The sequence below is a fragment of the Grampus griseus genome, assembly GCF_964374135.1.
Source record: "Grampus griseus genome assembly, chromosome: 13".
Taxonomy (NCBI): domain Eukaryota; kingdom Metazoa; phylum Chordata; class Mammalia; order Artiodactyla; family Delphinidae; genus Grampus; species Grampus griseus.
Genome location: NC_139007.1, coordinates 35310984 through 35323811, shown reverse-complemented (window position 1 = coordinate 35323811; position 12828 = coordinate 35310984). Strand labels below are relative to the sequence as shown.

Genomic DNA, 12828 nt, shown 5'->3' with positions numbered 1-12828 from the left:
CCCAGACCCCCTGCATTGGGAGTGCAGAGTCTTAACCACTGGACCACGAGGTAAGTCCCAGTTCTGTTGTTTTACTACAATCTAGTGCTGATGAGATATGTAATATGAGAAATGTATTATATCTAATCCTGACCTCTTTCCTCAATGCCAGACTCATAATCCAGCCTTCAACTTGACATTTCCTCTTAGATGTCTAGTAAGCATAAAAGGACTCTTGATTTCTCCCATCTGCAACCATCTCCTCCTCCAGGGTCCTCCATATCAATACATGGCCCAATAAGGACTTACAGTATAGCACAGAGAACTATACTCAATATTTTGTAGTAACCTATAAGGGAAAAGAATCTAAAAAATATATATATATATATATATATATGTATAACTGAATCACTTTGTTGTACACCTGAGACTAACACAACATTGTAAATCAACTACACTTCAATTTAAAAAATTGAGAATGAAAAAAAAAAATACATGGCAACCCCAGTCACCCAGAAACTTGGGACAAAATCCTTAGGCTCTAAATCTTAGACTCTTGCCTCTTTCTCTCAAACTCCTCATTCTATCTACCAGCAAATTCTTGAAAACTATCATATCTCACCACCTTCAGTGAAGTAGTTATCTTAGTTCAAGCCACCACCATCCCTGTACTGAATTGTTCTAATAGCTTCCTAACTGACCTCCTAGTTTGCAATTTTATACTCCTACAGTTTGCTTTCTACTCAGTAGCTAGGGAAATATTTTAAAAATATACATTAGATTACATCACTCCATAGGTTCAGACCATTTGGTGATTCTTCAAACTATGGTCTCTTACGTCATTTCCTTGCACTTTCTCCCAAGCTCCCTGTATCTTAATTACCCTGGGCTTTGTGCTATTCCTCAAACACCCCAAGCTCTTTCCCATTTCATGACCTTTGTGCTTCTGGTTCCTTATGCTTTTTTCCCCTAGCACTTTTAGATAGCTAATATTATATTATTTATTTTTATTTTCATATATTAAGTTTTCTCTACTTGAATCTTAACCCATGAGGACAGGGATATTGTCTGTTTTACTTATAGCTATGTCCCCAGTACCTAGAACAGTGCCTGGAATAGAATAGATACACAATAAATATGTGTTCAGTGAATTAAAACATGTGTGTCTTGGACTTCCCTGGTGGTCCAGTGGATAAGACTCCGTGCTTCCACTGTGGGGGACACGGGTTTGATCCCTGGTCGGGGAATTAAGATCCCACATGCCACGCGACGCAGCACGGCCAAAACAAAACAAAAAACCCACGTGTCTTAATCTGTTTTCTGCCAAGTATTTCACCTCTCCCCCATCTCCACCACCAGCTCTCGCTTGCTATTTTCTTAAAGACAAGGACAACACCTTATATTTAATCAGTGTCTCCTTCAGCATGAAGCACAGGCTCTGCCCTCTTTCCACCTGTTGAACACTTGATGAAATAGTGATTTGGAGAAATAAAGAGGTGTCAGAAGGATGAAAGGCTTTCTTTTAGCCTTACAGTCTGATGCTATCTTCCAAAAATGTTTAAAGTTATAATCAACTCAATTATAAAAAGCTGTTCAGAAAAGAATAGCTAGCATAGTAGCTATTCTATAACTGTAATAGAATAGCTATAATAGAATAGTGCCGGCCTAGTGGCACTTCTGTGAGCATCACTGTAAGCGGTTCATAGCCATGTGGGTCCCTCAGTGAGAATCAGACTCGACTCCTTCCCACCCTCAGTGCTCCTGAGAACAGCCCCTTCCAGAAATGAGGTGGTCAGAGCCTTCTAATTCTCTAACAGGAAGCTGGGTCTGAGCACAGACCAGAGTACAGATGATCCCCCCAAACCCTGGACAATTTCTCAGACATCAAGTCTAGAGCACCCACTTCCTCTTTCATCAGCCTTCTGCCCCAATCCCCACCAAACCTCTCTCCACATGACCCAGGAAGTATAACTGGATCCACTGTCTTGAAATTCAGAGAAAGAAAGAGAGACTAAAGATTCTGTAGAGATTAATCAGGAAGATGAAAAGAAATCATTCCTCACCCACTTAGTGCTCAGCTAAGAAAGTACCATTAAGCATCAAAGATTTGCTACACTCCACTTCTACATCTACATACCTCCATTTCCAGGTATGCACATTTTAGGTAATTGTGAAGAAAAGATAGATCCATCATTTTTATTGTTTTTTGGCATGAAGTGTAGCCCTGCCTTTGTGAATGCTATAGGCATACTAAGTCATAAATGTAATTTGAAGAACCAGTGCCCAAAATGTTGAAATGTAGGGGTTAAACTGGAGCTGTGGGATTAGGTAGGAAGCAGGTGGGGGCACAGAAATCAATGGTTAATAAGGGAGATTTAAGGTTAAATAAGGACTTTGGAGCTGTGGTATGTGTCCAGGTGAAATAAAGCTGTAAGAAAACTGCTCTCTCTCGACAGCATGAAATCCACCACCTCCAAGGCTCAGAGTAAGGAGGCTGACCAAACATTCTCGACCCTGTCCTGAATGGCCAATTTGGGTCAAGAGAGTGGTGAGGAGGCAGTCTTCCACAATGGCTATTACAGAGGGTAGAGGGGACAGCAAATTCTGCTAGATCAGCTCAGCTTACTTTAAAAAAAAAAAAAAAAACAAGTGATAAGATATTCAATTAATCAAGAATTCCTGGGGTGTGGTAGTGCTAAAACTGAAGGATTCAGGAGATAAATGCAAGGCTGGAAGTACGAACAAAAGAAGCAAAAAATTTACAAGAACATTTTGGAAGAATAGATGTCAAGGATGTGCCAAATAAGGATGCTGTTTCCCAGACACAGACTTGTAGGATTGAATAAATAAGTCCACATCCTCTGTATTGGCCAAATTATTCTGCATCTCTCAGCTTCTACCTTTTGGGGAACTACATCTCCCAAGTATGTGGTTTTTAAGAGAGCAGCCTATTTAAATAGACTGACCCTGCACCTTGATCCAAGAATGAGCCATCAGGAAAAGCTGTAAGATATGAGATCATATGTCCCTCCATGAAATAAAGAAAGAAATAAGTGAAATAAGAGAGATACTGTAATTACCCCCATTTTGCAAATGATGAAAATGGAGGTTTCCAGAGGCTAAGGAAGTTTTTTCAAGGCACATGGTTAGTACGGATAGAGCCAGGAATTCTAATCATAGCCTGTTTCCCTCTAAGACAAATCCTGGTTGCAGTAAGCACTCAATAAGTGCAGACAATTATTAAAACAGGACTGGAAAGGTTATGTGAGAACAGATTGTGTCAGGCTTTGAATAGCATGCTTAGGAGGTTAGACTTTAAATTATGGAGAATGGGGACAGCTGCATAGATTCTGAGGGAGGAAGTGAAATGTTTCCAGTTTTTCTTTAAGAAGGTAACTCTGACAAAGAACAGAGAGAGTTCTAATGGTGCTTCCATCCCTTGGGGGTCCTTAAGCCATCCGCTTGTATTAATAAATTTTTTAGTTGACATATGCTAGCTGAAGTCACATTCCTGTCACTTGCAACTGGAAAAGTCCTGATTAATAAATTTCATTTTGCTGATGAGGAAACTTGAAACCAGACAGTTGAAATGAATCACAGTTTTCTGGTCTCAATGTCAGTACTATGTCTCCAATCTGTAGCCCTAAACCACCCTACCCTGAGAAATTAGACCTTTTACTTTTTTTTAACTGCACTATTTGTCTTGAAGAAAAGGTGAACAAAATAATTCTTCTTCAGGGGCAATTGAAAGTGATTTTTAAATATAATTGAAACCCACACCAATACGGATGTGGAAAACCAGCACTCAGAAAACAGGCCTTTATTAAATATATCTAGCATAGGATTATCCCATACTCCAGACTCAGCCTTGATAAGGCTCTTCAGATTCTGCAATCTAATGATTTGGAGTTATGCAACAGAATATGCAACTTTTCTTTTTTTGAAGATGTTGGGGGTAGGAGTTTATTAATTATTTTATTTATTTTTGCTGTGTTGGGTCTTAGTTTCTGTGCGAGGGCTTTCTCTAGTTGTGGCAAGCGGGGGCCACTCTTCATCGCGGTGCGCAGGCCTCTCACTATCGCGGCCTCTCTTGTTATGGAGCACAGGCTCCAGACGCGCAGGCTCAGTAGTTGTGGCTCACGGGCCTAGTTGCTCCGCGGCATGTGGGATCCTCCCAGACCAGGGCTCGAACCCGTGTCCCCTGCATTGGCAGGCAGATTCTCAACCACTGCTCCACCAGGGAAGTCCCCAGAATATGCAACTTTTGAGCAACTTTTTTCCTCTCAAAAGAACTTACTCCTGACAACTACTAACTTTGGAGTCATCTTTAACTCTTACCCATCTAGTCCACTGTTCATGTAGAGTCAAAATTCTGCATCCTGTCAATCCACAGTACCCATATCTGTCTTTTTCCTTCACTCCCACCTTAACACAGTGTTTTGTTTCCACTCACCTGTACAAGTGGCCTCTTAACTCATTCAGCTGTTACCATTCTCTTCTGCTACCATCTAATTGTGTTGCCCCTTGCTGTTTGCAGAACTGGCTTCAAGCTCCTAAGCATGACATTCAAGGCTAACTGAAATCTGACTAACACATGTTAGCCTTAATTCTCCAATTACCCACAAGCCTTAGCTAAATAAGCTATTGATGCTCAACAAGTATCAACTGTTAATATTTGTTGTTCATCAGATTGTCCTGCTTGTTTCTATTTCCCATGTGTTAATGTGATCTCCTTTCAAGCATGGAAGTTTCCTTGATTCTGCTCCCTCTCTACAATGAAGGGATGATTCTCTCCCCCACATCCCCAGGGTTTTGAGTAGAGCATGAAGGACTCTCCACAGTTTGCTATGTATTACTGTCAGATTTGTGCATGTCTAATTTCCTTTCCAGAAGTTGAACTCCTTGAGAGTGAAAAAACTCTTATTCTTTTTTTTTTTTTTTTTTTTGCGGTACGCGGGCCTCTCACTATTGTGGCCTCTCCCGCTGTGGAGCACAGGCTCCGGACGCGCAGGCTCAGCGGCCATGGCTCACGGGCCCGGCCGCTCCGCGGCATGTGGGGTCTTCCCGGACCGGGGCACGAACCCGCGTCCCGTGCATTGGCAGGCGGACTCTCAACCACTGCACCGTCAGGGAAGCCCAAAAGTCTTATTCTTTATTGTACTTCCACCTTGCATATAAATATTGGTTTGCTTTGAATTTGGGACCAAGTTACTGATGATGGAGTAAACTCACCAACATTTTTTATTTAATCCAAATTGAATGCTTTAAAAAGGCAGTTATTGGGCTTCCCTGGTGGCGCAGTGGTTGAGAGTCCGCCTGCCGATGCAGGGGACACGGGTTCGTGCCCCGGTCCGGGAAGATCCCACATGCCGCGGAGCGGCCGGGCCCGTAAGCCATGGCCGCTGGGCCTGCGCGTCCGGAGCCTGTGCTCCACAGCGGGAGAGGCCACAATAGTGAGAGGCCCGCGTACCGTAAAAAAAAAAAAAAAAAAAAAAGATTTCAAATATTCACAAGTTTAGTGATACTGGTTTTCTTAGCACTATTATGTTTTTGGTAGGAGACATTATCTTTCATGTTCTCTCCAGTGATCACTAAGATTGTTAAACTTACTATAAAATTAGGAAAATCCTTTCATAGTAATTTCATGAAATTACTGATTTCATTTCATTTATTACAAAAGTCAGATTTCTACAAATTCATTATTAATGATTTAAAATTTTTAAATTCTCAGTATGTCTCATTTTGGATGTTGTCTATCTCTATGTATATCGTAATACCTTACTTTGGAAGACATAGCACTGCTCTTAATAGTAGCATGAACCATGAAAGTTTTGCAACAGGTATATGAAAATTTGAAACATCAAAATTATTTTAGTCATAGCCAAAAGCCCCTCCTTTACACAATCCCAATTTAAATGATTTATGGAAATCCCATACTTTACATCTCTCCCAAGAGCTAATACATTTTTTTTTTTTTTTTCCGGTACGTGGGCCTCTCACTGTTGAGGCCTCTCCCATTGCGGAGCACAGGCTCCGGACGCGCAGGCTCAGCGGCCACGGCTCACGGGCCCAGCGCTCAGCGGCATGTGGGACCTTCCCAGACCGGGGCACGAACCCGTATCCCCTGCATCGGCAGGCGGACTCTCAACCACTGCGCCACGAGGGAAGCCCGCTAATACATTTTTAATCCTAAACTTCATGTAGGCTTGCAATACCTCCCGATAAAGTTCTGGTGGCTTGCAATTCATATCCACGAGGAATAGCGGCTGTTGGTATATACTTCCTTCCCATGGTTGATATGCAGGGAGAACTGGTTTCTATAGTGCTTTGAATTCATAGAGTTAGATATGGATTTTGAATATATATCCTCAATATTTGTAGTGTGTTATCTCAGGACACAAGAAAATAGAAAAAAAAATTTTTACTGCAGTTAGATTTTTCCAGGACTAATTCTTTCTCATATATTAAGCATATATGTTGTCTGGAAAGGAGAACATTTTCCGCCCTATCCACAGTTGACTCTGTTTATATTTTCTGTGATTATGGCCATGAATATATTTGGATTTATTTCTACCATCTTATTTTTGTGTTTTGTTTTTACAATGGTTGTTCTTTGTTCTTTTCTTTTGTCCCTCCCCCCACTCTCTTCCTGCCTTTTATTGAACTGATTGTTTTCTTCTTTTAAATGGAGAAACTTAAGCTTGGGTATCTCCAATAAAACCAATTTTCAGGGAGAAGAAAATCCAGAAATAGAAAAGAGAAAGTTAAAACTGGGTCACAGAGAAATCTGGATTCTTATAAGTGAAAAGCGCTATATTTTTGATAATGGAATTTATGATACAAAATGCCCTTTTAAAGCTTTCATTTGATATTCTTGGTGTTGACTTCCACAGGGCAAGTGAGAATTTTCAGTTCTTCAACTATAACCTATGAGGAGCTATTTCACTTTTTTGTTGTTCTCATGGGCAGCTTCCTTCTTGGTGTGATAAACTGCCCTGTCCAATACGGTGGCCACTAGGCACATGTGGCTACTTAATTTAAATTAGACTAATTACATTTAAATAAATATTTAAAATCTAGTTACACTAGCCACATTTCAAGCACTCAGTAACCCCTTTTGCTTAGTGGCTACTGTTCTGGACAGTGCAGACTATAGAACATTTCTGTCATTGTAGAAAGTTCTATGGGACAGGCAGTGATAAGCCTATAGCGGTACCACAGCTTCATACACCTTGGACCAGAGCTATTTGAGAGAGTGCATCACATTGCAGGATTTAGAACTGACAACCCACAGCAGCATTCTGTAACATTCTTCCAGCATCTTTTACTCCTGTGGTGAACAGTGACCAGCATGGGGAGAGATGCCCACCATAGAGGTTATTGGGGACTCCTGCTCTGCACGTAAAATCCAGTCTTGGTGCCCAGAGGACATCGGAAATGATTTATATGGAGCAACAGCTTAAGGGGTGGCAGTAATAGCAGAGGCTGAGATGCTAACTTCTGTATAGCAGTGGGGATCTTGACTTTCTGAATGGTATGGAGAAGCCAAGAAAGGCAGGACCATTTCCAGTTGAAGCTAGGTTGCAAAGGGTTGGACATGGCCTAGCCCATAGTGTTTGGCATTCCTTCGAAGCTCTGACATCTCCACCTTGTTGTTGGACTGGTTTAGGTCTCATCTGAACCAACTGGTTAGAAGGTCTACCCTGAGCCTGTTGCATCACTGGCACAAATAACTGGTAGCAGCAGGTTGGAACTGATTCAGGATGGCATTGGCAGGGAACACCCATGCCAGCCACCATCTGCCCCTGCATATCCTGGAAGGTCAGGTGAGATTCTCTTTCTCCTTCTGGGCCAGCTAATATATATCACCAACGTACATGTGCCCATTCATTGCAGGAGCAGCCTTGCCTCTTTGAGGAAGGAGAAGCTGAGAAAGACCAAGCTCTTTGGTTCTCTCTTAACTCCAGCATCATCTTGGCACTGGTTATGCCCAAGAAGACAAAATTCCTCTTTTCATTGTCAGTGGTGTTAGGTAGGCTCATACTCACCTGGATTGGATAAATTCTTTCATGTTTCAGCTGCTTCAAATTTGTTTTTATCCTGGCTTGTGCTCTACTTCTGTGTAGAGCTGACAAATATGATTTTTCCCCACTGATTTCCTTTTAATTAATTTCATCCACACTTGTTGGTATTGTCAAGTTTTTTTGCAACTCACGAAATCAGTCTTTGGATTTCCCACTGGGATCTGTCATCATCTTGAGACTTCAGCATTGTTCCCAAATAAACTAAAATTTTCTTTTAGGATGTCATCATCCATATATTCCCCAAAGTTTCAACTTTGTGTCAGGTGCTGTGGTGAGTACGGGAATACAAGGCACAAGATAAAGGGACGGCTTTGCCCTCACGAAATCGCCCAGCAGGGGAGACAAATAATTAAGCTACGGTTACGTTACTTGCAATGAAGGAAAAAGTGTATTCTGCGTTTGCATTTGTTTGACTGTATCATTCTTTAACATATGAAAATGTAATATTTCAACAGTTCATGTATCTGGAAAACAAATGTACCAAAACTGGGATGATTGACGATGGATTTAAGAACAACCGTGCAAATCCCCAATCGTCTATATAGGGGGGAGTGACAGAATTGAAGGGAGCTGCTCTCGTACAGCTTTGCGGTGCAGGAGAAGGGGCTCGTGGGGATACCCAATAAGTCCCTCCGCAAGCCCGCGCGCAGCTTCCCGCACACACCGCCCTACCCAGGCGTCTGCGTGGCAGGGGCGCGGAGCCACGGGCGCACCCAGCGTGGCTCCGCCCCGGGCGCGCGGCTCGGAACTACCGCTCCCAGAAGGCTGTGCGAGTCCGGGAGGGAAGAGGCGGTGGCGGCGGCAGGAAGGGCCAGAGCGGCGTCTCCGGCCGCGGGTGTCCACTCGGTGGTCTGTCCGACAGCTCCCGGCCCCCGGACGGAGGACGCAGTCCTTAACGGCCCCCGTAGTCCCGGGCGCTGGCCCGGGCGAACCGCCGCCTCCGCCCGCGGGACGGGCGCGGGGCGGGATGTAGGGCGCTGGGCGCGGAGGCCGCGGGCGCGGCAGGGGTAGCGCCTAGGGCGCGCCGAGGATGGAGAGAGCGATGGAGCAGCTCAATCGCCTGACGCGCTCGCTGCGCCGCGCGCGCACCGTAGAGCTGCCGGACGGTGAGCTGGCTGCGGGCTAGGGGCGCGGGGAGGCCCGGCTGGGAAAACTAACCAAAAGCTGAACAAACGCCCACATTTACTTTCCTTGGCAGGGGCCGGGCTGGGACCTCCTGCTACCCCTCGCCCGCCGCTCCCGCCCGGGGCAGGTGGGAGTTTGGGGGAGGGGTCCGGGCTGTGAAGGTTCTGCTGCTAGAAGAAGCAGGATAGACCCAAGTCTCTCCAGACTATCGATTAGGGGTTTTGGCGAAGGAGCAGAAATACCACCCGGAGGGCGGAGATCCGGATTCAGAAAACATCACAGTTGTGGACCATTTTACAGTCTCTGCCTGCTGGGGCTAGAGAGATGCTCCCCAAGTAGTATTGTTTACTTTAAGCTGCTGAGGGGAATTAAGCATTCTTTTCTTTTTCTAAATGTAGAGCACTGTTGTATTTTGACAATAAATAAAAGGGTGTCAAATATCAAACATGTACTTGAAGTACTGTGTGTGTTTACATATATACACTTTACTTTAATATGCATGTCTGCCTTCATTTATTCATCAGACGGAGGGGGCTGGGGCGCTTCTACAGAGAGGAGTAAGGCATGAGCCCTGTCGTTTAGGAATTTTAGTTCAGTGTGCCAGGATTTCTTCAGAATAGGTAAAACACTAGTAATAAAAGAGATGAGAAAGAAAGCCGTTTTGTTTGCAGCCTCATGAATTCAGATGGTTTAGTGGTAGTGGGAGAGCGCAGTGCTGTCTCTAAGAGGCTTGATTCTGTATGCCCAACTGAGAGAAAGGGTAGGAGTTAAGTCTGGTGATTTTTTTTTTAAATGCATTGCATTAGTTTATCTTATATCATTTTTTAAAAAAATTTCTTTGAATTGCTGCTGGGGAGGTGATCTGTAAGGTTAGTGAAGGAGAACTTGGGCGAGAGCCATAAAAGAAATGTGGGACTGGAGACCTGAGGATAATTTTTCTGAAAAAAATTTTCCCTAGTCTCTACTTATGATTCAGAACAGGATGATTGTGGCGACTGTTTCTCAAAAGATAATTTTGTACTTGGTACCTTGCTAGTGTAAAGTAAGAGACTGAAAATGATCCTGATTTTAGGAACAAGACTTTTGACTTCAACGTTTTCTTTCTCTGTTTTCTTTCCACCTTCCACCTTTGAGTCCATTTCTTAAGTGCTGATCTCACTCATTTTCCGCAGTCAAATTATTGGTATCCTTTGCTGCATGTGTAGTTTCATTTACACGGTATTTGTATTGCTCAGTTTAAATCCCGTTTTTTTTTAACGTAAATGTGACTTAGAAGACTTTGATAATGTTTCTTGTTTTAAAAGTAATGTGTTTTCATTGTGGAACATTTTGAAAAGAAAGAAAAATAAAATAATCTGTCATTTCACACCCAGTGATAAACAATGTTAGTATTTTCTTTATTTCCTTCTATTATTATTTTTTCTCTTTCTCTACTGAAACTAAGATCATACTGCATATAGTCTTTTATTTTGCTTTTAGAAAACATACAACATTTATTATATCTTTAAATGCTTAATTATTTTGTAGGATTTAATGTAGGTTTATTTTGTAGGTTAATATGTAACAAATATTGAATCTAATTATTGTTTTTATAATAGATTTTATGAGGAACAGGTTTGTACATTTTTAAATCTCAGTCTGCCTTTATAAATATTTCCTTAGGATTATTACATAGAAGAGTATAGATCTAATTATATCAGCATTTTTAAGACTGAGTATCAACCTCTCAACTAACTCTTTGGAAAAGAAAGTTCCACCCACAGTCTGAGAGTCCCTGGAAACTAGAGTAATTAAAAATAAAACTTTTTCCCATGTTGCTTACATTTGTTTTTCTTTGATTATAGTGAGTTTGCTCATCCTGTCCTTTTAATTTATCTTTGTCCCTAAGATGAATGTTTTTGAATTCTCTGAGATTGGCCCTTTCAAATGTGTGTGTGTGTGTGTGTGTGTGTGTTACATTCTAATTATAAAAATTTAGATTGTTGTGCTTTCATTTTAAGGGCTGAACAGAAGTTCTGAGATCTGTCTAACTTTAGGAAATAATCAGATGTTTATCTTGCCTTGTTAGACTTCAGTGATTAATAAGCACTTGATTGGAGCTAATTATTAAGGTTGGAAAGTTTTTAATCAGCCCTCACTCTAAAATTAACTTTGTTGCATAGGATTAACCTGCAGATATTTTATTTATTGAATTGAATTCTGGGAAAACATATTTATGTTTCCTTGGGATGATGAAAACCTGAGTATTCCCTCTAAGTAATGGAGTGCAGGTTGTTGAGTCATCTTAGGCAGGGCTAACAGGAATATTCTTGTGAGACAGGAAGTGAAAGGAAAACAATTATTTTAGGGATATAGATTCTCTGTGGACTGTAAAAAGTTGGCTTATATTATTCATTTATGTGGAAAAAGTAATCTTAAACTACTGCATTTACAGTGAATGTAATTTGTTTAATAAAATAATAGAACTTGAGCCCATTTGACCATATATTTGAATAATGATTAGGATAGTTATCAATTTTTTAAAAAATCTCTCCCATTTTATGGTTTGATGAGACATTGAATATAGCATAGTGAATCTGAGCTTCCTGTTCTTTGAGGTTTTCCTTTTAGTTGCTGAGTTCTGAAATGTTATTAATAAAAATGGCCAACATATCTGATAAAGTGAGAGATTGATTAAACTTTTCTTATCACTCTGAAAACTTTTGTTACATACCTAGTTCTCAAGATTTCTTCATGAGTGTGGAGAAGGAAGCACCTGACAGCAAATTTTATTCAGTACTTTCTTAGTATAGTATTTCCTGGATAGTCTCCTTCTAGCATCATAGTTGTGGTTATATTTGTGTCTTCGTACCTTTTAGCGTATGTGAGCTATTTTTTAATAAGGTTAGATACTACTTAAAAAACAAGATCTACCTCTAAATTTTATCTAAATGAACACCCTATAAGTAAAACCCATGCGAACCTTATGGTGCTCACTTAAAAGTATGTACTATCTTGATTTATAAGTTTAAATTCACAAATAAGGGTGTTTCCTGTTTATGACTTTGTTTATTATGGAGTGACTTAATTGAAATTGTCATGGTTTAGAAGTTCAGATTTTTATTGGGGCGTGTATTATATGAGAGAGAAAGAATGTTGCCATGCTGAGGGAGGCTTAGTGAAGTGTTTTTCAACTCCTTTTGGTGACTCACTGTTAGATAATGAGAATAATTGAGTGGTTTCAGTCAGCATTTTGAAAAAATTGAGATGGACGAGAATAAAACAAGTTACACTGTATTGTACATGTTAAGAATAGTATTGTAGGTCTTCCCTGGTGGCGCAGTGGTTGAGAGTCCGCCTGCCGATGCGGGGGACACGGGTTATTGCCCCGGTCCGGGAGGATGCCGCGGAGCGGCTGGGCCCGTGAGCCATGGCCGCTGAGCCTGCGCGTCCGGAGCCTGTGCTCCGCAGCGGGAGAGGCCACAGCGGTGAGAGGCCCGCGTACCGCAAAAAAAAAAAAAAAGAATAGTATTGTAGACCTTTTGGCTATTTATATAGTGTATACTGGGGGCAGTGGAAGATTTTTCTTGTGGGGGCTTTGGAATCAGCCAGCTTTGAATTCCAGTTTAGCCATTTAATGCCACCATCACACGGCTTATTA

General features: G+C 41.7%; 1 protein-coding gene across 1 annotated transcript in view; it reads left to right on the top strand.

The window, feature by feature from the left end:
• Positions 1 to 9052: 9052 nt before the first annotated feature.
• The window catches only part of HACE1 (HECT domain and ankyrin repeat containing E3 ubiquitin protein ligase 1), a 94715-nt gene continuing 90939 nt past the window's right edge, over positions 9053 to 12828 (top strand). Inside the window, exon 1 of the mRNA XM_082668883.1 lies at positions 9053 to 9169. Within this exon, the coding sequence (XP_082525009.1) occupies positions 9094 to 9169 (76 nt within the window). The 5' untranslated portion in view covers positions 9053 to 9093. The remainder of the gene's footprint in view (positions 9170 to 12828) is intronic.